Consider the following 25,549-nt stretch of genomic DNA (forward strand, 5'->3'; position numbering starts at 1 on the left):
CTAGAAGTGTGATATGTGCTTTGCTTAGCCACTTATGTGTAGCAAGGTGTCTAAGTTAGGATTTTGAAGAAACCTGTATCTGATTTATAGCTGGCTCTGTCTCTAATGAAATGATAATATGGGCAGCAATGCGAAATCGCCAAGTTGCTTTTATCCGATACCACAAGCTGCAGACTGCATCATCGGATAGTGGAAAGGGCCAATGCTCCAGTGATCTATCTTTCACAGGCTGCAGAGAGTGAAACCGGTCTGCTTCAGTCACTAGTAGTCGTTGATGGAAAAGTTCATTCCGCTTGTAAAACGTCCACCTCGCAACTCAGCGGAAAAGTGGGACTCGTTTTTGTATAGACATGCAGAGGATGACTCTCAGGTAACCAATGCCCACTAGAATCCCTTTATTACTTGTTTATGGACCAAAGACTTTGTCCTCTAGAAACTCGAACCCCTGTCTCCAGTTTGTTATTTAACAGCAAAAAAAATCTAATGGACTATATCTTGTAAGGGTCTTTGTTTAGTATGTCTTGCGCAACCGTAATGTATGTCAATACTCTTCACTCTCGTATTCACTTGCTTGTTGTGGTTGGTTTTCGGAATGTGTAGGTGGATGCTATGTTGGATAGACAATATGTGCAATGTCAAGTGTTTTCATTGGAGCATCAGGTTCTACTTTTACAGAGGATATATTGCGGCTAAGGAAAACTGGGGACTTCATCTATGTGCGATGAGTATCTCTGTCGAGGTGAAGAACCAAACTTCATAGCAGAAGATGAATAAAAAAGTAAACACATTCGTTAACTTTTTTATGTCTGTTCTGAATCCATTGTTCTTATTTTTGTACCTGTATTATAATAGTGCCTTCACGTCAATTCTATTGATTATTTCGGACAAGATATAGAGTTTCTTCCTTGAGAATCATTGGTTCTGTCGGAAGTCGGAACTACTTGATAGCTTCTGAACACGTAACCAGAATGTTGCATAGTTTGTGGACAGAACTGCGAAAGAAATGAACTACAAAGGGGGTATGTTTGAGTTCTGCTGTCACCAGAAAACAACACTACATTACCAACTCTACGGATCATATAAATGTTAGTTTTGTTCTTCTTTATTCCTTCTTGACCAAGAGCCAGGGAACACATCAATAGAGAAAGTGGTATTAGACAGTATGAGCTGCACGGATCATCTTTGAGTCAATTTGTTTGAGCTGATCACTGATTCTAAATGCCTTGAAACCGAATGGCCCTCCACGAGCCTATCAGATGATGACCACAGATATACTTTTGTATGAAATGGAAGAGATAAACCAAAAGGCATATAGACAAAAAGAGAACCTGAACGGGCGATTTCTCACGCCTTCTGGTTTGTTCAGCGATCCAAGAAGTCGAGAACGACTTCCACCGAGTTCTTCTGCTGATGGCTTCTCTGAGTGATGCTTACATTGGCCGTTCCTTCATCTTTCTTATAAGCAAAAGCTGTCTACAAGACAAAAACCACCAGTGTTTGTCTTTAAAAGAAGAGAGTATAAGTATTGGGTAACAAGGAGAGGATAAGACATGCACCAACCTTACGGTCTAATACGAGGTTCCAAGCATCTCCACTCAATGCATAATGGAAGACAAACTTTATAACATCTAGAGGTACATAAAATATCAGACTGTATAACCATATAACACCTGCCCATCCCCATCCAATGCCTGTGATGTTAGCAAAGCTGATCTTGGCATAGACAGCAATCAATGTAGCTGCCTGTGTACATGAAACAGACAAGTCAACATCAAGAGTCCTATGTATGCATTGTGTGATGGAAAGGGTTTAACGGTGAAGAGTTCTTACAAGTTGAGCAACATGAAAGCAAATATCAGGAGACTCCCTGGACGTTCTAGAAATGACCAGCTTCGACTGCGTGTTACGAATATGAGTGCTTGGCTTATGATGCTCACTTGGAGATACACTGCGGATGAGACTTGTTCAGTGTTGTTGCAGATTGATTTGACATGGAAGTGTTTCTTCTGCAGAATAATAAATTTCAAGAGATGGTTACGTATATGCATTCTTCTCAGTAATCTAAGTCGAATATACCTCGAAGAAGGTGGTGGAAACAATGAGCCAGTAGAACAGGACAGTGACCAATGCTAAGTATGTTCCAATGACAATTCCTGTCGCAAATATCTGGTTGAGCTTCCAACTTTCCGGTGTAGGAGATGGCCTACCTAACTCTATCTTTAGAGATAGTCATGATGGTCCCTGATGCATAGGTGATCAAAGAGTGTTAAGACTAGTTTTTGTACAACATCAACATGAAGCTTACCATCATTGAGTATTGCAATGATTAGAACCATGAAAGGTGGAAAGTCATATTCCCATATCAATGCTAATAGTGTAAATCCAAGCTGCATGAAACGAATGATAACAAGAGATAGCTCAAGAAGATGTAGCTTAAACTAAAATGAGAGACAGATCATTCATTATGAAGCTCCTTACCACTATTCTTACGGTGATTGAGACTGCATATACCTGCAGATTCATTCATTAAACTACTTGAAAAGTTGAAATTCTTTAGCTATATGTGGAATCAGATGATGGTACTTAACTGTATAGTTCTTCATCCTCTGGAAAAGCTCTGCTAGTCAAGACAGCACTGATTATTACACTTAAGCCAGGCTCAGTTAGTACTATATCAGCAGAACTTCTTGCAGCATCGGTTGCATCTGCAACAGCTATTCCAATGTCAGCTTTTTTAAGAGCAGGAGCATCATTCACACCGTCTCCGGTCATTCCAACACATGCTTTCTTTTCTTGTAGAATCTTCACAATCTCATACTTGTGTTCTGAGTTTCATGAGAGAAAAACAAAAAAAATAGGATTAGAAATGAGAGCAAGACTATAACTCTGTTGATATTAGCATTGTGTTTTTGACTATTGACCAGGGAACACTCCAGCAAATCCATCTGCCATTTCAATTAGCTCATCCACTGGAATAGCTTCATGCTCATTGTTGTTATTGTGGCCTAACAAAGAGGAAGAAGGATACATATTGGTTCCCATGCCAAGACGTCTCCCTGTCTCCTTTGCTATCGCTAATTGATCACCTGAAAGTTTTATAGCACCATCAGAGAGTGTCTGCTCCTTTTCTTAGAAACAAACAAGCACGCAAGCTGGTATTCAGACTTACCAGTGATCATCTTAACACAAACTCCAAGGTTAAGCTCTCTTAGGATGGTTTCACCACTGTCATGCCTTGGAGGATCAAACAGTGGTAACAAACCACAGAACTTCCATGGTCCTCCAGGGCTATTGCTGCTTCTTTCTGGAACTTCCTAGAAAAAAAGTAAGAAAGATGACTCAATGAATTGGAGTAACTAAGGCCAAAAAAATACACTGAAGATAAAATCATATCTAGAAAGAGTACAGAGATGTACCTGATAAGCAACTGCTAAAGACCTCAAACCTTTTTCAGCAAATCTATTGATAATGGCATGAACTCTTTGCGCAATCACATTGTTATGTTGACACAAGCTTAGAACCTACATGTAGTACAGTTGAATAAGTGATGGTTTGTGAATCAGTTTGGTAGGTACCAAGAATAGGATGATACTTAACTTGTTCAGGAGCTCCTTTGGTAGCGCGATACCATTTACCATCAGAATCAATATATGTTATTGCAGTACGTTTGTCCACAGGATTGAATGGCAAGAAATGAACTTCTTTAATGTTTGCACGAGCCTACAAATAAACAACTTCTTTAATGTATGACACAAAACTTCTAAGAAGGTGACAAGTAGTCTTGTAAAAGAGAGTTCACTTACCTCTTAGGATCAGCAAGCATGCTAACAATGCTGTATCTATAGCGTCCTGATTCTCTAGCCGTGAAGCTCTGCCTGCAAGCAACAAAACTGTGTCCTTGTCCATATAGTCGACGAAAACCTGTGCAGATGGATTAGCACATTTAAACATCAAGATTAGTTCAATAGAGAACACAAAGAAGGAGGTACCTCAATGAGATTTCTATCAACGGAAAGACTGTTTAAGGTAAGTGTTCCAGTTTTGTCACAGCATAGCACATCCATCCCAGCCATTTCCTCTATTGCAGTCATCCTTTTTGTAATGGCACCCTTTAAAAAACAAGAAGAAGCATTAGATTCATCTCTTTCTGATCTATTCTAGTTAAAGAATAAAGAGAGAGAAGACAGTGAGATCTGTTACCTGTTGTGAAAGTCTATGAGACCCAATGGCAAGTGTGACAGATAGTACAGTGGGCATGGCAATGGGTATACCTCCAATGAGCAGTACAAGAAGGTTATTGATCCCAACTCTGTAGGAGCGATGTTGTATAGGGAACATGACAATGATTTCAAGAACCATTCCAACAGCTATAGAGCAAATGCAGAAGTTCCCAATTGATGTAAGAACCTATAAGAAAAACATGTTATGCTCTCGCAAGCTTGCAGACTGTATTTCACCACTTTCTGAATAAAGTAAAAGAGAAAGAACCTGCTGAAGATGTCCAGTTACATCTGTGCTGTCCACCAAACATGCTGTCTTGCCAAAGAAAGTGCTAGAACCAGTGGCTATCACAACAGCTTCTATTTCACCTTGCTTACAAGTAGAGCCAGAGAAGACTTGATCACCCTTCTTCTTGGTCACAGGTAGCGATTCACCGGTCAACACCTGACTGCAGGAACAAATATTAAGCTTACATACTGCACTAAAAGAAAAGAGATTCATATTATGTGCATACCTGATCAATCTTCAAGGGGTCTCCATCAAGAAGGCGAGAATCAGCAGGAATGATATCCCCAAGTTTTATGCTAATTATATCACCAGGTACCAAGATAGACGCATCTTGCTCTTGCCACTGTCCATCTCTAAGAACCTATAAGAAGAGATCTTGATCAGATTTAAGGTAAATATGATAAGACAGTTTCAGAATCAAAATCATATAAAGGTGAAGAGCCAGACTCTAGTTTTTAGAGCCAAGCGAGCCATAAGAGCTGCAGCAGCATTCCCAGCATTGTTTTTCTTCAAAGAAGCTGATTGTTGCGTTGATCAGTAAAAGACAAACGATGCCAACAAAGTCTTCCCAGTCAGGACCCTGGCTCTGTAATTTCACAGTGAGTTTCAAGGTGTATCGTTATAAAATAAGAAGAAACATTAACTGTTAGTGCCTTACTTCACTATTTGCAAGGGCGATGGCTATCAATGCTGCAGCTTCCATAACCCATGACAAAGGATTCCACATAAAGCCTAGGAACTTCAGAAACTTGTTCTCCTGTATCATTAGTACAAAATATTAGAGCTCATAAGCTTCAATACTCCTTGGAGGAACAGTATGGAGACACTTTCAAGATAAGCTGTTTATTACCTGTTTCTCTTCAAGTCTGTTAAGACCAATATCTTCAATCTTTCTTCAGCTTCTTCAGATAAAAGCCCTCTAGGAGTTGTTCTTAGGTGTTCAAAACCTCCTCCAGTGGCAGTAGACCCTGCCAATCTCAAGCGTTAAACCTTTTTTCACCACTATGAAGCCAAGTATTAAGAGTAAAATTTTTAAAGGAAACACAAATCATACCAAGTCAACTCCTTCTCTGTTGAAAGTATCAGGATCCAGCAATGGCTTGTCTAAATTGTCAGCCATGCTTAAATCTTCAAAGACCACTGTCCAACTTCAAAAATCTAGGCTCCAGGGTTTGATTTAAACCATGAAACTAATGAAGAGAAACAATAGATTCTTCAATGAACATAAGAATAAACCTATAATTTATTTATTTATTTATGCTACTTATTTAATAAGGTTGATGCGAGTTAATTATAATGAACAAAGGACTTAACAGCATCTTATATGATAACAAGAACCTACTAATATCTTTGTCATCGAGAATGCTACTTGAGGTGCAGAAGCGAAACAGGAAAATTTTAAAAAGGTTAGTGAATATTGAAACCACCTTTCCATGGTTGACCAGTTGGTATGGAGTAAGAGGAAGATGAGATTCTCTGCAAGTCGCATTTGGTATTGGCATTATTGAATAAGATCAAACGTCAGTGTCTATGAACACAGCAGATGGGAATGAGGAAGAGTTAGTTAGTGGGAACAGAGAAGTGTGGTTGATCTAACGGTCACTCCACTCTCACTAGTGTGGTTGACAAGGGACTTGCGACCGCATTCTTTGGCCTAGATTGTTTATATGGGCTGGTCAGATTACAACCCAAATAAGTCATCAGATATTAATCTGAATCTAACATTAGGTAGAAAATGACTAAAAGAAATTTGATTAACAATGGACCAATTGGTATAAGATAATTCACAAAAGTCTCGAGAAAAAAAAAACAAATGTATCATTAGTTATGAAGATGTTGACTATTTTGCCTTGGTCATGCTAGTGTGACAAGTTGTCTTATTTTGTTGTGTGACTGTTCCCCTTAGTCAACACTTGTATTGCCAATAAGTTTTTTCTGTCTTCTATAACGACTTTTCTTGTCTTGTTCTTGTTTGATGAGGACATGATATTCAAAGCCAAAGGTCTTGTGAGAGCTTCATCAACCACAATACAACCTCTGAGTTCCCACATGCTTCGCTTACTCCTTCTATGTGTTGTTTTCCTCTTCCTTACAGTTTCAGAAGCTGGCTGCAACCATCAAGATCAAGAATCTCTCCTGTGGTTCTCCGGCAACGTTTTCTTCTTCTGTTTCTCCTCTGAATTGGAATCCATCCATTGACTGTTGCGCATGGGAAGGAATAACATGCGATGATTCCTCGAGTAGCCACATCACTGCAATCTATTTGCCCTTTAGAAGACTAAAGGGAAAACTCCCTCTCGCTGTTCTGAAACTTCACCATCTATCTCAACTCAATCTTTCTCATAACCATCTCTCTGGTCCTCTCCCGCTGGATTTTCTTTCTTCCCTTGACCAGCTCACAGTTCTTGATCTTAGCTACAATAGCTTCACAGGTACAATCCCTTCGTTCATGTGCCTAAGCTCACCGCAGCTCAGTACACTGGATTTCTCCTATAATGATTTCAGCGGCCATATCCCTCGAGGACTAGGCAGGTGTTTGAGGCTAAGTGTTCTACGAGCAGGCTTCAACCATCTCTCTGGTGAAATCCCAAGAGATATCTACAATCTTTCTAAGCTGGAGAAACTCGTTCTACCAGCTAACCATCTCTCTGGAAAGATCGGTGATGACATCACCAAGCTCAGGAAATTAACGTCCCTTGAGCTTTACTCCAATAACCTACAAGGAGATATACCAAAGGACATAGGTAAACTCTCCAGCCTGCAAACCCTCCAGCTCCACACCAATAACATCACCGGTACAGTCCCGCTTTCACTTGCAAACTGCACTAATCTCGTCAAGTTAAATCTGAGGAAAAATCGGCTGGAAGGAACATTATCAGAGCTTGACTTCTCCAGGTTTCCGAGACTTAGCATTTTAGATCTTGGAAACAATAGCTTCAGCGGTGAGTTCCCTTGGAGGGTTCACTCCTGCAAGTCTCTAACAGCGATGAGGTTTGCAAGCAATAAGTTAACAGGGCAGGTATCTCCTCAAGTACTGGAGCTAGAGTCCTTATCATTCTTGTCTCTTTCAGACAATAAACTGACCAACATCACAGGCGCTCTCAGCATTCTGCAGGGTTGCAGGAACCTGTCCACTCTCCTCATTGGAAAGAACTTTTACAACGAAACGTTTCCAAGCGACAGAGACTTGATATCTCCTGATGGATTCGCTAATCTCCGAATATTTGCCAGCGGTGGATGTGGACTGAGAGGTGAGATACCAGCTTGGCTGATCAAACTGAAGAGCTTAGCAGTCATGGATTTGTCCCACAACCAGCTCGTGGGATCAATTCCTGGCTGGCTGGGAACTCTTCCCCATCTTTTCTATATCGATATCTCGGATAATCTTCTCTCAGGAGAGCTGCCAAAAGAATTGTTTCAACTAAGGGCTCTGATGTTCCGAAAAGGCTATGACGCAACAGAAAGGAACAATCTAAAGCTGCCTGTTTATATCAATCCTAATAATCTAACGGCTCATTATCAATACAATCAGCTCTCCAGCCTCCCACCTGCTATCTACATAAGAAGGAATAATCTGAAAGGAAGTATACCCGTCGAGGCTGGCCAGTTAAAAGCTCTTCATGCACTCGAGCTTTCTCATAATTGTCTCTCAGGAAGCATCCCTGATGAGTTGTCGAACCTCACCAACTTAGAGAGGCTGGATCTTTCCAACAATAACTTATCTGGTAGAATCCCTTGGTCGTTAACAAGGCTCCATTTCATGTCCTACTTCAATGTGGCCAACAACACTCTCCAAGGGCCAATACCCACAGGAAGTCAGTTTGATACTTTTCCAAGAGCACACTTTGAAGGAAACTCCTTGTTGTTCGGTGGTGTACTGCTCAATTCCTGCCCTGCTCCAACTCAGTCACCTGCTACAACCACAGATGAAGAGAAGCTAACCAGAATATTTACAGTTGCAGTTGCCACTGGATTTTCTTTAACCTTTACTTTGGTTATACTGGTGCTTAATTGCTATGTTGATATGATATAACAGATGGACGACCCAATGCATTGACTATAACAAATAATGATTCTGTACAGATAACTAAAATAAGTAATACCTTTTGATTTTAAAATAAAATATTGTCACATTTGGGTTATTTTTTCCTGCATCAATCAACAGAATGTAGAAACATATACCATATACAAGATGCGACCATAAAAACAATGTACCAACAAAGTGTTGTGTGGCGCAAAGCTTACCCTGCTTGCTTGAGTTTCCTTGATGACTAAAATTACAACTCACTCCAGCCTCTTCGATTGCAGCAGACATTGAAGCCGATGCTTCTTCTAGCGTTCGCCTCTTTTGAACCGCGTTAAAGGCCTCGATGGTGTCTCCTTCGATCCAATCGTCATAGTCATCCATACCGATACCACATTCTAATCCAGCACTCACCTAGAACAATAAAAACCACAGAGAAGTTTATATTGACGAAGCAACAAAGTCTAAAAGTCCAAATATGGACTAGATTTGGAATATATCTTAGCGTGTAAAGATGGACGTTGATGGTCTATGACCACTCTTAATATAAAAATTGTGGGTTAAGAAAAACGTTTACCTCTTTCACATTTTCTTTAACTCGCTTAGAGAATCAAGGACACCGACATGTACAGTCTTACCCTTCCGGATCACCCTGATGCCACAATCTTTGACAAACTTCCCTTCGTTCACCATGCATCCAGCCACACGACCGCTTCCACTGCTGAAAGTAGCTCGAACTTCTGCTGAGCCAATTGGTATTTGTTCCTGTCAATAGCCACATGAATTTAATTTTCAAAACTCCAAAAAAGCTCATGAAGTGACACTAAAACCTATGCTTTATGATAACCCATTATATATTACAGAGATTTACTTTTTCGGGAAATTCAGTAATTCACCAATAAAAAACAAAAGAGATCCAACTCTAGTGAAAGAAGAGATATCTTCATGTGTAACTCTAAAGAGGCTGTTGATCAGATCAGACAACAAGATAACGCTTCAGAAGTGCTTATGAAATCAATGCTAACCTCAACAGACTCGAGAAGTCCTTCCATTGCGTTTCGTACATCGTCAATAAGTTCATAGATAACTCTATATAATCGGATCTCAACACCTTTGTTTTCCGCATCTTTCTTAACAGAACCAGATGCTTTGACATTAAATCCAAAAATGATGGCTTCACTCGCTGATGCTAGATCAACATCACTGTTGCTCACATCTCCTGTCGCTTGTAGCAAAAATTTCAAGGTCACATTCTCTTGAGGGAGGACTTGCAGAGCTTGTTTGACAGCTTCAATGGATCCCTAGTAGTCACATTGGTGATTTGCATCAGCACGGATAAGAAGGGAATAGGAAAACAAAATGCCTAACATAACTAATCAAGCTGGCTCTTTACCTGTACATCGACCTTCAAAATGATATTAAGCTGATGCAAATCTAAGCCTGACATCTTTTTCGCTGATACAGCAGAAGCTAAGGATGAAAGCGTGACCTTTCCGTCCCCAGCCTTTGCAGATATTCTTTCATCTCGTAGTGATACTGCACGTGCCTCTGCCATCTCTCGCGCCACATCAAGGGAAGAGACAATCTCGAATTCGTCGCCAGCAATGGGTACATTATTTAAACCAATCACCTAAAATCAATCCAGACATGAGAACAAAGGATAAAAATTCTGTCGGCAAGAAAATAAACATGAGCTACTTCGAGTATTCCCAGTAGTGTGTGAGCAACGACACTTAAGTTAGGGTAGATAATGAAACTACATACCTGTACAGGTATGGAGGGTCCAGCTTCATCAACTCGTTCACCGCTGTGATCAAATAAAGCTCGTACCTAACACACAGAAACAGAGTAAGATCAAGGTAGGTAAGTTCCAAGCCATTTTATACCATTTGACAATGTAGCTTGAGAAGAAAACTAAATTTTGGATAGACCTTTCCGAAAGCTTCTCCACAAACAACAACATCCCCTTTTCTCAAAGTGCCCTTCTGTACAATAAATGTGGCAAATGGTCCTTTCGCTTTATCAAGTCCAGCTTCAATAACAATTCCCTTGGCATTTCTGTGTGGGTTTGCTTTCAACTCTTGCAGCTGAAACAACCAAAATATAGTTAGCCCACAAACAAAAGCCAATGAGAAGCAAAGGCAGAAAGAGTGAGAAAAAAACTATGCATGGAAGCCTCGTTGTAAACGTTTTTTTAGTCTAAAGCACTCCTTAAAACAAGATTTTGAGCCCATTTTGGAGCAAGTACTTAAGTCCTTTGTAGCCACTATGAGGATAAAACTCTACGAAAACTAATCACAAATTGGACAATCTGCTAACTTAAGCATTTTTATGCATAATCAAGCAGATCTGCTATCGCTATCAGCTTATCATGGGGTGAATAACAAACTGACCTCTGCAACAAGCATGACAGTTTCCAACAGATCATCGATATTCTCGCCTTTCAAAGCACTGATCTGTCAAAGGCAAATATTTAGCACGATATGAGACCCCATGGAATATATGGAGCCTGAAACATATATGTGATGAGAGTATGTATCCCAACCTGAACCATTGGCACATCACCACCCCAATCTTCAGGCATCAAACCAATCGAAGAAAGTTCTTGCATCACTCTCTCGGGACTAGCTCCGTCTTTATCTATCTGGAACGGGAAATGATTCAGAATTAGAGAGATTACATATTCATAGGTAAGATCTTTCCCAACACCTAGATAGAAGAACGCAGGTGTTACATGGACCTATACCTTATTTATAGCTATGACTATAGGGACACCAGCAGCCTTTGCGTGAGCTATTGCTTCATTTGTTTGAGGACGAATTCCATCATCAGCAGCAACCACGATGATTGCAATGTCAGTGACCCGTGCTCCCCGAGCTCTCATTGCACCAAATGCCTAGATGAGCTCTTAAAAGTCAGAAACGCAAAACTATAGTTGTCCAGCAATAGATGTGAGATAGTCAAGAAGCATGCTACATGTTAAAAAGCTATGGACGTTTGATCAATGAAATTCAGCATCAGAAATGAACGTGCGAAGATTTAACTTGAAAGAAAAAGAATCTACCTCGTGTCCAGGAGTATCAAGGAAAACGCAGGACTGCAACTTCCCATCAACAGGCACTGACACCTTATACGCACCAATTCCTTGTGTAATCCCCCCTGCTTCTGAAGCAGCAACCTGGCAGATGTTCAGAGAAGAGACATTAGCTGAAACCACTATCTAGTAATAACCTTGGCAATAAGAGAATGAACACACAAACAAAAAATCCGAAAGCAATTCAGATATCTATACTCTTAGGCTAAAGGTATCCTCAACCCACTTCTAAAAGAAATACAGAAGTTTTGTTACGTTGATAATCTCACAGACAATGAAGTTTTGTACCTTGCTTTTTCTGATATAGTCCAGAAGAGTGGTCTGCAAAATAGATAAATTTACGAAATGCATTAGGAAAAACCTGATGTTTAAAGGAGTCTGCATATCCGAGTAGGACGTGAGAAACAAATAAGGTTAAAGCAAACTGTGCGTACCTTTCCGTGGTCCACATGACCCATTATCGTGATGACAGGAGGCCTGTCTTCTAACTTGTCCAAATCTTCTTCATCAAAAATTTCCTTCTTCTTTGCCATTTCTTCAACTTGAACTGAATCAGCATCAAGGACCTCAACATCGTAATCTCTACAAATCATCCTCACCATCTCTCTGTCCAAGGTCTGCACACCATCAGGTCTAATCCCTTTCGAATATAGATATCCAAGGATGTCACCTTCACCTATGGCTAGGTTGTAAGCCAAATCCTCGATGGACATGCCTTCTTCCTCTACCTCTAAGATTTCAGCTTTAACAGGTGCTGTGTCTCTGGCAGCCTGGAGTCTTACAGCCTTCCTACTAGCTTTACTCCATTTTCTCCCTTTTCTACCTTTTCCTGGAATTGAGACATTTAACTCGGATGCATCTTCGTCGGCGTCATCTTCAGCAGCCATTCTTCGCCTTGGATTAGCTGATGCATTTTTCTTATTACGTTGCTCAAACCTTAACTTGTTAGAAGGAGGCCCCTTTCCAGGCTTGGTAGGAGCCAACACAGTCTGAGAGGCCACAGGATCAACACCCTTTTTCTTGGAAGCAAATTTATCAACCAAAATAGGCTTCCTTTCTTTACTTTGTGAGCTAGAATCAACCTCCTCAGAAACTGAAGGTTTTGACGCCATACCAACATCTTTTAAGATGGGACCTGAAGGCCTCGTTGCCATACCATGATCTTTTAAAATGGGTTTCTTCACAGGTGGCTGAGCTACCATAGGCTTCCCTTGTAACTGTGGCTGAGCTCTTAAAGGTTGCTGAGGTGGCGACAACTGAGTGCCTGATTTAGCATCAACCTGCATTCCCTTATTATCTATTTTAGGTGATTCCTTAACAACTTTCTGCACAGCTGCAACAGCATCACCCTTACGCCACACACTCTTCATAGTTTTCGTCTTCCGTGTCCCAAAGCCATCACCTTTGGAGTTACTACTGCTACCACTAGGCTGTGACGGCTTAAAACCCTCACCACCCTCTTTACTAACCGGTTTCGGAATCTCCAACCTCTCAGCCTTATCCAACACTTCGCCAAGAGACTCAATAACCTTACTCCTCTCTTCTTCTCCATCAAACTTACCCCCATTCGATATATCCTTATTCCAAGGAGCAGAACTCACCCCTAAACCACGTTCTACCCTTGCCACAGGAGGCTTCAACACAGGCTTAGGAGCCTGCTTCAGGACGATATCACTCTCATCCCCTTCAATACTTGCTTTAAAAGAGTGAGAATCTATAGAAACAGCGCTGTTGCTCTCAGCAATGAAGTCAGTAGTACTAGTAGTAGTTGAAGACGAAAGAGAATATCTACACAACCATTTCTTAGCTCCTTTAACGCTTCTCCTTGGCAAAGAAACCCTTTTTACTAATGCGTACGATGCATAAACACTCGCACCACAACCACCACCTCCTGGACTAACCAGAGAAGCTAACGACGGCATTGTGCCGACGAGAACCAGCATCGACGGCATCTCAATCAACTCAGAAGCTTTATCTCATTCCAGTTCGGCATGCAGAGAAGAAATTCAAACCCAGAAAGCTACGAATTGGGGTTATTGACGAATCGAATCAGATATAATCAGCCAATTTGAGAATCGATGAGCAATTTGGATTAGATAGAGTGATAGAGAGAGGAAGAAGATGAAGTTGAAGGATAACTTTGAACTTGAGCTTGTGTGGGTGTGTGTGTGTGGCTTGCTCCTATCCTGATTTTTTTCGCGGATTACACAAAAAAAACTAAATAAAATAATAATATTGGGCTCAATAGTAAAAGCCCAGTTATGAATCGACCCGCCTTATACCGACCCGGTAAGGCCTGCGTGATTGATACACGTGGCTAGATATTAGACCGTAAGTAATATCGAGGGTAAATTCGTCCATCGTAGCAGCCGGAGATAAAAAGAGATTAAACTAAATAAATTATCGATAATAAACAGAGAATTAAATTCGATTAATTAATAACGCAAAGAGATTTGGTTCGAGATTTTCTCTCTCTTACCTACTGTGCTGAAAGTGAAGCTCGAGAGAGAGAGAGAGAGAGAGAGAGAGAGTGTGTCGTTGACTGAGGAGGATGAAGGAAGAGGGTGAGAGTTCGCAGAACGTAAAGCCTAGGAGTAAACGGAACAGTGAAGCCTCTGCTTCTGCTTCCGCCTCCGCTACTCCCGTTGGCAGATTCCGACGACGAGCTGCTAGATCGCCTTCTCCACCTCTAACTGCTGCCGCCAGGTATCCCAGATCGAGTTTTAGAAATGGGAAAGTGTTGTTGATTCCAGTACAATTGTTGAATCAGAGCCTTGGAATGAGATATATCTAGATTGGTTCAGTTGTTTGAGATTTGTTTCTTCAGTAATTGCTAGCAATGCTTCTAATTTTTGAAAGTTTGGGTTTTCGGGATGATTAATTTCAGCTCAATGTTTAACAGCTCTGTAGGAGCATCGTCTTATGCTGTTCCCGTAAACGCTGGGAGTGTGGACTGGACGGGTCAAGGGATGGGATCATCAGGACGTCCTTGTAGGCCTTGGGATAGAGGAGATTTACTTAGACGACTTGCCACTTTCAAGCCTTCTAATTGGCTTGCCAAACCCAAAGTAAGATGATTGGATTTTTTCTTTAGTCTAAATGCTGATGGCCGATAACTTCCTTTTTATTTTACTTGGTTCAAAGAAATTTGGTATAGTTGATCAACAATATAGTCAAGCCTAGGAAGTCATGAGAATGATGCATGTATCAGTAGTACCGGAATGAAAAATTGAGGAAGAATGGTTAGGTTAGGTTAGGTTGATTGATTCTTTGGGTTGTTTTATGTTGTCTGACTAAAGGTGTGTCTTGTTGCAGACAGCTAGTTCTTTGGTTTGTGCTCAGAAAGGCTGGGTTGGTGTTGACCTAGACAAAATTCAATGCGAGTTTTGTGCATCCAGTCTACATTACTCTCCTCCACAAAATTCGTTGAAACGTCCCGAAGGTCAGTTCTTGTTATTGTGACCGAACTTATCTTCTTTTACTTTCTAACTGTTGGCATCTGGAGGGAGGCTGTTTGAGTGTTTTTCATACTCTTGAACTGTACAAAAAAGGACAATTTCTCAGTCAATCTTTCTGAGCATCTTTGGTGCCACTAGTTTTGATGAATAACCAACTTTAAAGGGTTAAAAGAGTTTTGATTTGGGTTGTAGTCTCTCATTTCTTCTCTTAAGCAAGAAATATTATCAGACATGAATGGACAGCTTCTTTATATATGCTTCTAATCTTTGATATTCTTTACCCATCTTTGATAACAGCTGATAGCAACGGAGAAGAATTCTCGAAGCAGCTTGATGTCGCGCATGAGAGCTCTTGTCCTTGGGTAGGAAATTGTTGTCCAGAAAGCTTAGTTCAGTTTCCTCCAACTCCTCCATCAGCCTTGATTGGGGGTTTCAAGGATCGCTGTGATGGGCTCCTACAATTCTATTCCCTACCTATTGTTTCGGTGTCTGCAATTGACCAGATGCGTGCTTCAAGAGGGCCGCAAATTGACCGTCTTTTGGCACTGCCTCAAGTCTATGCCAATGATGATCCCAGTTTTAGAGTGGGTAATATCTCAGCTACAGAAACGTCTAAAGAAGAGGCTCTCAGTAACTACGCTCGCGTAAGAACTCAGGGATATGTGCTTTATATTCTCACGCGTACCAGCCATAAACTGTTACTAGTTCTAATATGAGTTTTATCTTTTAGGCTCAAAAGTTGATAAGTCTATGTGGGTGGGAGCCTAGATGGCTTCCAAATATCCAAGACTGTGAAGAACATTCTGCCCAGTCAACTAGAAATGGGTGCCCTTCAGGCCCAGCTAGAAATCAAAGTCGTCTACAAGATCCTGGTCCAAGTATGAAACAGTTCTCGGCTTCATCTCGAAAAACCTCTGGAAATTATGAAGTTCTGGGTCCAGAATATAAATCAGAATCCAGATCACCTCTGCTGGATTGTAGTTTATGCGGTGTAACCATCAGAATTTGGGACTTCTTAACCACTTCTCGGCCGGTTCCACTTGCGCCTATCAATGCCAATCTTCCTGAAACAAGCAAGAAAATGGGAGTAACACGTGGAACTAGTGAAACAAGTGGAATCAATGGATGGTTTACTAATGGAGGCATGGAACAGCAGCAAAATGAAGATGTTGACGAGGCTGAAACATCGGGTAAAAGGAAATTAGTATCAAATACAGGTACAAGCTTCTATCAAACTGCAGCTGGTGCATCATCCTCTGCACAGCTGAACATGTCTGTGACGCGTGATAATTACCAATTTAGTGATAGAGGAAAGGAAGTTATGCGAAGGCAACCTTCAGGAAGTGAGACTGGTGATCGTGCTGCTTCATATGAATCACGGGGGCCAAGTACTCGTAAACGGAACCTGGAAGATGGTGGAAGCACGGCTGATAGGCCACCTTATCTACGGATACAACATGCAGACAGTGTTGAAGGGTCTGTTGTTGACCGTGATGGTGATGAGGTTAATGACGACTCAGCAGGGCCTTCAAAGCGTACCCGAGGCTCTGAAGTGCAAGACACTTGTCTTCCCTTTTATGGGAGAGATTTATCAGTGGGTGGGCCAAGTCACTCAGTGGATGCTGAAAACGAGAGGGAAGTAAATAGAAGTGAAGGAAATGAACAAGCTCTGGCTTTCCGAGGTGCCAGAGACTCCGCACGTGCTTCCTCTGTCATTGCCATGGATACAATTTGCCACAGTGCCAATGATGACTCTATGGAAAGTGTAGAAAATCGTCCAGGGGATTTTGATGACGTAAATTATCCCTCTGTGGCGACAGCTCAAAGTGCCGACCTCAACGATCCTTCAGAATTTAATTTAAGCAATCAAGCTCAGCAGAGTGCATGCTTCCAACCAGCTCCTGTTCGGTCTAATGCTGAACAAGGCATTAGCAGCATAAATGACGGTGATGAAGTACTGAACACAGAGACTGTCACAGCTCAGGGAAGAGATGGGCCGAGTTTAGGCGTCAGTGGGGGTAGTGTCGGAATGGGTGCAAGTCACGAGGCAGAGATCCACGGAGCAGACGTTTCAGTCCATAGAGGAGATAGCGTCGTTGGAAGCATGGAACCAGTTGCGGAAGTCATAGAGAATCTGGGAGAGTTCGCACCAGACCAAGGCGTTACTGATGATTTTGTTCCTGAAGAAATGGATCGAGAAGATAGGCTTGGGGATAGTCAAGATAGGGTGTCTCAATCCGTTGCAAAGGCGGACAGTGGGTCCAAAATTGTTGATTCATCGAAGGCTGAATCTGTTGAAAGCGGCGAAAAGATGAGCAACATGAACGTGTACGATAGTGTTCACCCATCACTGTCTTGCAATGCTATTGTGTGTTCTGGTTTTGAAGCTTCTAAAGACGAAGTGACCCAGACTTGGAACGAGTCTCCGCTTAACGCTGGCTTTGCACTCCCCGGATCAAGTTACACTGCTAATGGCCAAGGTTCGTAGAAGTTTCTTCTTTTGGTTTATTAAGACCCACTGATTCATCACTTTGAAAGAGTATACACATATATTGATTCATTTTCAGGGCCTCCGAACGGAGATAGCAATGATGAAATTGTGGAGTTTGATCCCATAAAGTATCACAACTGCTACTGCCCTTGGGTAAATGAAAATGTGGCTGCTGCTGGATGTAGCAGCAACAGCTCGAGCTCTTCAAGTGTTGCAGAGGCGCTTTGTGGATGGCAACTAACTCTTGATGCCCTTGATTCGTTCCAGTCACTCGAAAATGCTCAAATCCAGCCAATGGAATCAGAATCAGCTGCATCTCTGTGCAAGGTTTCCCCCCCATCTTGCTTCCCTTCTTACTGAGAGATGATGTGGACATTGACATTTCTTGGTTTCAACTGTTTTGTTTGTAGGATGATCACCGAGCTCCTTCCCAGAAGCTCTTGAAACGCTCTTTCATCAGCAGCCATGGGAAAAAATAGAAGCGAAAGTTACTTGCGGAACGAAAAAAACAAGGTACCTTATTTATTTTCAGACAGGAATCGATATCTATACATATCTAACCAATGTGATTACTGTTCAGGTTCTTTAGCTTGGGTTTCTCTCTAGCAGTGCAAATAAAGAAGTTTGCATAGTTATCTCTCGGATCTACAACCTCTGTTTTTTTTGTAAATTAAAAGTTAAGAGTTTGTGTAGTAAAGTGAAAGACACCTAAACAGAGGTGAGATTACTAATCTCCCAATAATCTTAATACTCCCTCGTCCGTTTCATTATAAATGTTACTTTAACTTTTTTTTACCAAGATTAAGAAAATTGTATAATAGACTAATATATCTTTTTTAATGTATGATTAACTTAGTGAGAATAATTTAAATAAAAATCTATTGGTTATTCAAAAGAGTAAAAAATAAATTTAATGTAACAAATTTACATTAAAATCTTAAATGACATTTATTTTGAAACAAAATATAAAATATAAAATGACATTTTTTACGAAACAGATAGAGTATTTAATTCTTGTTTCTAATTGTTTTATCATAATTCACCCTCATAATTCTGAATCAGACAACTTTGATTGGGTTTATATCAATTTTCAAGGTGTCTGATTCTCATGTTTAAACCATTAATTCAAACCACCCACGTGATGGGTAAAAGCAAGCACATGACAAAGACAAAAGCATTATCTTCCATGATCAAAGCTAAAAGATAATAGTAACATGACAAATTAGAGATGTCTTAACTAAAAGAGCTGCTGATCAACTTCCGAAGGCAGCAACTTCGACATTTTTGTTGGAGTCAGCGATGGCTGGAGGATCAAAGCGAGTAAAGAGCTTATAAGAGGAGATCAGAGAGAGAACGACATAGAAGCAAACCACGACGAATGTGATTATGACAGAAGCAGTGGCTCTATGGCAGAAACTACCAAAGGAACTGCATGCATCGCTCCATGTAATGGCATCGTCTCCTTTGTACGCTAAGTACAGAACTTCAGTAGACACAGCTCCAGCAGCAAGAACCACGTAGGTTAGAATCTGAGATGACCACGTTATTAAATTAATTAGTACTATTAAGAGCGGGTCATTTGATGATAAAACCGAATGTATAATCAAAGATATAATATGAGACCTGGTCGAGACAGAAGAAGGTCCAAACACGAGGCATTGTGGAAGAAGAACCAGGCATGGCAGAAATGGCTGCTGAGAGAAGAGAGTAGCCTGCACATATTCCATTTGCGTGCACCAAGTACCTAATCGTAATTAAGGTTCGTTATTACCATCACTAATCATTCATTACTTTTTTCGTCCATAGTATAATCATTTAATCTTTCTAAATCAAACCCTAACTTAAATAATCAACACATGTACCCTTGACTAATATGTCTCTTTATAGTTTGGTATGAATATAACTAAAGCATGGTTTGTTTGGTTTAACGGTACATGTCACAAATGTTGAGATGTAACTCTAAATGTTGAAGATAATAAATTAGTAAAATTTATATGTATGGAGAAGATACCTGAAAGCTGAGAGGTTGGAGTAAGAAATTGAGCCGAACTCATTATCCTGAGAGTCTTGAAGCATGATAACAAGCGCTGCAATGCAAAGCCCCACCGGAGCTAACCGGAGCATTGTCTCGGCGGTTCGGATTCCCGTACTACCATCCTCCCATTTCTCCGTCGCAGTACCACCGGAAACGCCGTTGCTAGTCTTGTGATGATCATCACTCTTCTCCATTTTCTTCTTCACTTTTTTTTTTGTTTCTCCTATCTCTTTCTCTGGTTGTGGTTGCTGTTGAGGGAGAAATGTGGTTATAAACAAGTTGTGATGATTTTATTGTGTGGAATTAAATTGGATAAAAGAAAGTGTTGGATCGATAGGGTTGGTGAATGCATTTAATTTCGATATTCATGACAATCATGTCGCACTTCCCTAGACGGAAACATTTAAGGGTTTCCAAATTGACAACAACGCCAAACATGTGAAGATTAGATCGCTCCACTACGATCTAAGCTAAGTCATTGTGATTGTTAGTACGAAGCTCTATTCCTCTATAATCAATTCACTGTAATATTTTGTGTAGATACGACGTTATAAGAAATATCTATATATATAAAAAAAAAGATTGTTATCCATCTCTTTTATTGTGACGTCGTTTCTCGCTTCAGTCTTAAGAAAACTGTAGCTAATACTAACACGTAACAAAGCATCGTGCATGTTTACAGAAAATCATAGATAAGTTTCTTACGATATGGTCTACGGACTGAGTTAGGAAACCAGTTAGCATTTATATCAAAGCCCTAGCTAGGTTTGAACTTTGAAGTAAATATTTTTTTTTTTTTTTTTTTTGCTAACCGAGTATCCTGGCCCCACCGAAGTGGTCCATACTAGAGACCGAAGTGAGCATGGACGCTGCCAGGGCGTCACCATGTGGCTCACCGTATAACGGTCTTCGGTCTCGGATGCTGCAGCCCATATGTAAATTCTGCAGTGGCCAAAGCTCGAACCCAGGGGCGGACACTCCAGCTGGAGCTCCTATACCACTAGACCAAAGCAACTTGGTTAAAGTAAATATTTCTTCGTTTATATATTTTCAAAAATGTAAACCATGTTTATAGGATACTAAAATTTGGAGCTGTTCCAATCTCGTGACCGACACTACGTTCTGGAACATTTGTTCTTTGTAGAGAGAGTAAATGTATAGATCGAGTAACTAATAGTGTTGCTATGTTTTTCCATAGTATTTATGGTTTACTTGGTTTGTTGGCCCCTTTTAATAAAAAAGCAACTAACTATGAGTAATAGCCCGCTGTGATTTTTGGTGGAACAAATAAATACTCTGGCTGCAAAGGTCTTTTTTTTTTCCTCTGCCTCCAAATTTCCATAAGCATAAGCCTTGGTTAACAGCCATATTCCCTCTAAACATTTTAAGTTTATATCATTAGAGCAACATTAGTGGTAGTTTCTCACCCCACTTTTTCAAGAAACAAAATAATAAAATAAACAAAAAAAATAAGAAAGGGAATGTAATTAAAGTTAGAATCGATTGTTAACTTTTAAGAGGATGTAGAGAAATGATTTCTACACTTGTTCATTTTCTAGTGGTTTTAACAATTAAATTTAATCATGCAACTAAATAACTTTAGTTTATTAATAAATAGCTGAGAGATTAGATTTGAGAAATTTACCACTAAGGATGCTCTTATCTGATAAAATATTGGGAGCAAATAGTTTAAACATCAAAACAGCATGATGTGTTTTGTTGTTAACTAATAATAAATATTAATATTCCATTATAAACAGCAAAACAAGTAATTGACTCGTTAATTCAACTATGTGTTGTAATTGGATGGATCAATTATTGGCTATGGGGTGTCAGTGTCAGATGAGATTGACATAATTGATCGAGAAAAAAATATCAAATATACAAATTATTTTCGTATTAGGCACGAAAGGAAGAACAAGTCCTCTGAATATGTATGGATCGTGAGCTGAGTTTTTTTTTTTAGTTTTACTAATATATATTTTTTAAAATCAAGTACTTAATGATTTTTGAGTTGTTTGAGTTGAATAAATATATCTTGCATATTTTGCTTATGGGTTCAATTTTTCATTTATCGAATATATAACCAAAAAAACTAATTCAATAAAATCAAAAGTCATTCAGAATTTTAAATCGGTTTTCTTGATTTGATGAGATTTAGATATCCAATTCAAACATTTATTTTATTATGGATTTTCATGCTTTTAGAAAGTAGAAAGTACATTGTGTTCCAAAAGAAAAAAGTTGAAAGTACACAAACAAAGAAAATACAGATATTACATAACAGAACAGAACATAACGGTCTTGATACCGAACCATTTTGTTTCCTTGTGTGTTCACTGTTCAGACCAAGTTAGGCAAACATCAAAAGCATCTACTCGGCTCCAAACTTCTTCCTGAGGACATAAGCATACTCAAGGATCTTATCAGAATCCGTCAATGCCTTAACCACGCTCTCTCTCTCTAAACACCTCTTGGTCCACTCAGTCAACTTTGGGAACTCTGTTTCGATACTGAACTCACCAAACTTCTCCATAGCTTTGAACCAGCTGTAATAACCCATCAACGCTATGTCTAGGAACCCAAACACTTCCCCACCGTAGTAAGTTTTGTCTCCAAGCTCTGTTTCAAGTGTCTTAAAATGTTCAAGCAGTTCTTTCTTGGCTGCAACTTGCTCTTCTCCATTTGTTCCCCATACTTTCCATGATGGGTCATAAAACTGAACACACAAACACAAAAGAACCAAACAAAGTCATTAACAATCTGTTTTTTTTTTTGGAAAAAATACAAGTTCTTGAGTTTAAAACATCTAAAACTTCGATTATATTTAAATCAATCTGATTATAAGAATATTTATAAAAAAGATATATTTCAACTGAACCGGTCCTAAAATTTTGATTAAAAATTAGGGACTAAACCAATGTTTTATTGGGCTATATTATATTAGAGATCGTTTACCTTTTTGTCAATGAAATCTGCCCAGAACCTAGCTTGAGCTTTCTGGTAAGGATCAGAGGGGAGCATTGGGTATGTACCGGACCAAACCTCGTCGATGTACTCGAGCTGGATAAGAGATTCACAGATCGGTTTACCTTTGTGGATGAGAACAGGAATCTTCTTGTGAATGGGATTCATCTCGATGAGTAAAGGAGTCTTAATCCATGGATCTGTCTCGATGTACTCATAACTCACTCCTTTCTCAGCCAAAGCCATCTTCGTCCTCATACCGAACATGCTTGGCCAGTAATCAAGCAGAATCACTTCGTCCGCCATTTTTTTTAGATCAGCAACTGTTTTCAACTGCGCACTTATTATTTATTAATGTCTTTTTTGAATATGTAGAATCCCACTATATAAAAGCAACTAATTTCAAGCCTTCTTAAGCATGCCACATATGATAAAATATTTAGAACCAATCATTTAGTCATGTCATTATGAGTTTCTTAATGACAAATTGCTGGGCCTCACAAAACCTTCACACCAATTCAATGTATCATTCCAGCCAATAGCATATCATATTCCTCCCTCTTCGTTAACTCTAACTTCCACAATTTTTATACGCTTAAAATAGTTAAGGCAAATCACAATACACCATTAAATAATTCATACCACCATCTTTCAAAATTCTGGCTAGATATATACACTTTCTCCACTGTTCAGAGCCATTAACACCTTAATCAGATCAAAAACCCCAACCTACTCTCTTCAACTTCTCCATCTCCATCTATATAACCCTTTGGCCACTTACGAAGTTCAAGTATTCTCCAAAGCTATATGAAAATACCTACCGCAGCTATGGCTGGACAAACTCCAACTCAACTGCACGAAACCCAGTCGAGGCGTGTTGAAGAAGAGTTAGAGTTTGTATTATGATCAGAGTACGCAAATTTCTGTCTAGATCGGCCATTTAGATCCCTGCAACTGAATCGCCACTGCCGAAGAGACGACGTAGCAGAAGATGAAAGATGTTTTTTCGTTCGAGAACTTTCGTATTGAATCTCTTCATAAACTCTTGGTAAGCTTATGTTAAGTTTAATGTTCTAAATCTGATCTGATTTGATTCGATATTATACATCGACGAAATTAAGCTTTTAAATTTAGTCATGATAATTGATACTGTTATGAAAAATTCCTTTGAGATTAGGAAGCATAAGTATATTGAAGCTCCAGATTGGTAATGATTTTTTTTTTTAAAAAAATTATTGCTCGAATGTATGGTTTTGTCTATGCTCTTTCTTGATTAATAGTGTTTGTATGATTTTTTGCAGAAATGACAAAGCAAATCTGCTCAAATATTAGCCACAGACCTGAATGTTTTTGCGGCTTTCAACTAACTTTACAAAAAGATCACTCAGCTTCTGACTCTAGAGAATTTTAGGTAAATTTTCTGTTCACTTTATATAACTGAATTTTCTGGAAAGCATACACTTTGGTGTTTAAGAGTGTGTGTGTGTGTGTGTGTGTGTGTGTGTGTGTGTGTGTTTGATATCTCGACAAGAAAAACGAGAAATTGTTAAAATATGGTGATACAAAATCAGCCAGGAATATAATGTATACTGAGTTGCAGAAGCTGATCGAGGGAAATCCTTTGTTTGATATGAAGCTTCCCTTTCCCAGTTTCAAGGTTTCCCAGCTCAGAACTTTGATCAATCAAAGGTGAATTTCCTATATATTTCTTCAAACAGAAGGGTCAAGTTTTCAATGTTATTTTGTGCGGAATATTACATCTCGAATTGGCAGAACCAGCTATGTCAACGAGGCCAGATCTAGAGTTCAACACATCAACCAAATTAACAAAATTATCCATCTCTTTTTTGATGTATGCCATCAAAATTTAATCTAATCTTTAACTCGAGTCCTGAAATGGCTTTTTGTTGCAGGTTGTACAAAGTCTTGAACATTCTTGAGTTCAATAGCACGAGGCAAATTATGCCAATAATAGTGCATGATAAAGATGGAAAACTCTGACTACTTTTTGAAAAACCAAATAAGTAAGTGTAACTGGTGATTTCATATAACAAAGTATACATATCTTCCTTTTCAAATTATTTTATGCCACTTCCTTTTCAAAAAATTTGGAGAATGCATGCTTGATCATTAGTATATTATATACATCTGGGATTGGTCATATAATACACTGAAAACGTAACTCCAGTTGCTGACTCTTTATGGGATGTTAACGCAACGATATTGCTATCTTTATTACAAACTCATGTTGGATGTGATCTTGACTTCAGGAATCTTTTCTTTTCCTAGATTGATAATTCTGGCAGCAGAAGCATGTAATACAAAGTTTGGATATTTATAGTTAATTAACTAACTTGTCATGATCTGTGTTTGTACCAGTTCAAAGTTGGGTGCACAAGGCAGGAAGCAACTGTGCTTAATAATGATTTACTATACACATGCTTTACTATATTTACTCTGAAATTCTATCTGAATAAAATATTTTCATATTTTTTTTTTCATTAAAACATATATATTTCATTTTTTCATTAAAATAAACATTTTGAATATTTAAGTAATTTCAAATTTATTTAAAATAAATTTATGTTTTATTTTTCTTTTAAACAAAACTTTTAAATATTTAGTTAATGTCGTATTTATTTTAAAATTAAATTTATATTTCATTTTAACTAAAACAAAATTTTAAAATATCTAACTAATTTTGTTATGGGCAATTCTCTCAAATAGATCTTTTTTATTTTGAAAATTTTAATATTTTTTAGTTTTTAAAATTTGAAATCATACCCCCAAACCCCCCCCCCCCCTTAACTCTAACCCCTAAATCATAAACCCTAAATTTTAAATCATAAACCCAAAAATACACCCCTTAATAAAACGTTTTGGTCATTTTGATATTTGAGGTCTATATTTGTGATAAAAAATTTTTTAGGTCTATCCTAGGGTCTCTTTTGTAATTACAACTAAAGACATG

The 25,549-nt window shown here is 39.2% G+C and overlaps 3 protein-coding genes and 3 pseudogenes across 4 annotated transcripts; 2 read left to right on the forward strand and 4 right to left on the reverse strand.

Annotated features, from left to right (window-relative positions):
* Positions 1 to 1,826: 1,826 nt before the first annotated feature.
* Positions 1,827 to 5,798, reverse strand: LOC125602140 (annotated as a pseudogene).
* Positions 5,799 to 6,180: 382 nt separating this feature from the next.
* LOC125602138 lies at positions 6,181 to 8,602 on the forward strand (annotated as a pseudogene).
* On the reverse strand, positions 8,597 to 13,810 carry LOC125602136 (annotated as a pseudogene).
* Positions 13,811 to 14,059: 249 nt separating this feature from the next.
* On the forward strand, positions 14,060 to 18,402 carry LOC106387611. 2 transcript variants are annotated; one of them, XM_048773971.1, is made up of 8 exons: positions 14,060 to 14,333; positions 14,530 to 14,695; positions 14,943 to 15,069; positions 15,383 to 15,729; positions 15,825 to 17,565; positions 17,653 to 17,903; positions 17,987 to 18,089; positions 18,157 to 18,402. In XM_048773971.1, the coding sequence occupies exons 1-7, from the start codon at positions 14,179 to 14,181 to the stop codon at positions 18,053 to 18,055; spliced, it is 2,856 nt and encodes a 951-aa protein (XP_048629928.1). In that variant the 5' UTR covers positions 14,060 to 14,178; the 3' UTR covers positions 18,056 to 18,089; positions 18,157 to 18,402. The 2 variants fall into 2 exon arrangements, with proteins under 2 accessions (XP_048629928.1, XP_013682963.2); XM_013827509.3 differs by having other exon boundaries at positions 14,061 to 14,333; positions 15,816 to 17,565.
* Positions 18,403 to 18,679: 277 nt separating this feature from the next.
* LOC125602139 (CASP-like protein 2A1) lies at positions 18,680 to 19,892 on the reverse strand. Its single transcript, XM_048773972.1, has 3 exons — positions 19,588 to 19,892; positions 19,200 to 19,320; positions 18,680 to 19,105 (listed from the first exon to the last, which is right to left on the reverse strand). The coding sequence occupies exons 1-3, from the start codon at positions 19,803 to 19,805 to the stop codon at positions 18,830 to 18,832; spliced, it is 615 nt and encodes a 204-aa protein (XP_048629929.1). The 5' UTR covers positions 19,806 to 19,892; the 3' UTR covers positions 18,680 to 18,829.
* A 1,883-nt stretch (positions 19,893 to 21,775) lies between these two features.
* On the reverse strand, positions 21,776 to 22,960 carry LOC106387610 (glutathione S-transferase U26). The gene is made up of 2 exons (XM_013827508.3): positions 22,570 to 22,960; positions 21,776 to 22,330 (listed from the first exon to the last, which is right to left on the reverse strand). The coding sequence occupies exons 1-2, from the start codon at positions 22,882 to 22,884 to the stop codon at positions 21,986 to 21,988; spliced, it is 660 nt and encodes a 219-aa protein (XP_013682962.1). The 5' UTR covers positions 22,885 to 22,960; the 3' UTR covers positions 21,776 to 21,985.
* Between the last annotated feature and the right edge of the window lie 2,589 nt (positions 22,961 to 25,549).

Source organism: Brassica napus, unplaced genomic scaffold (genome assembly GCF_020379485.1).
Source record: "Brassica napus cultivar Da-Ae unplaced genomic scaffold, Da-Ae ScsIHWf_2756;HRSCAF=3524, whole genome shotgun sequence".
Lineage (NCBI taxonomy): Eukaryota > Viridiplantae > Streptophyta > Magnoliopsida > Brassicales > Brassicaceae > Brassica > Brassica napus.

Coding starts and splice junctions, on each gene's coding strand:
- LOC106387611 (XM_013827509.3), top strand. CDS start 14,179: ATGAAGGAAGAGGGTGAGAGTTCGCAGAACGTAAAGCCTAGGAGTAAA. Junction 15,070..15,382: donor TTCGTTGAAACGTCCCGAAG/GTCAGTTCTTGT, acceptor CTTTGATAACAG/CTGATAGCAACGGAGAAGAA. Junction 17,566..17,652: donor TTACACTGCTAATGGCCAAG/GTTCGTAGAAGT, acceptor ATTCATTTTCAG/GGCCTCCGAACGGAGATAGC.
- LOC125602139 (XM_048773972.1), bottom strand. CDS start 19,805: ATGGAGAAGAGTGATGATCATCACAAGACTAGCAACGGCGTTTCCGGT. Junction 19,321..19,587: donor TCCAACCTCTCAGCTTTCAG/GTATCTTCTCCA, acceptor AATTACGATTAG/GTACTTGGTGCACGCAAATG. Junction 19,106..19,199: donor CCTTCTTCTGTCTCGACCAG/GTCTCATATTAT, acceptor TGGTCATCTCAG/ATTCTAACCTACGTGGTTCT.
- LOC106387610 (XM_013827508.3), bottom strand. CDS start 22,884: ATGGCGGACGAAGTGATTCTGCTTGATTACTGGCCAAGCATGTTCGGT. Junction 22,331..22,569: donor CAGATTTCATTGACAAAAAG/GTAAACGATCTC, acceptor TTGTGTGTTCAG/TTTTATGACCCATCATGGAA.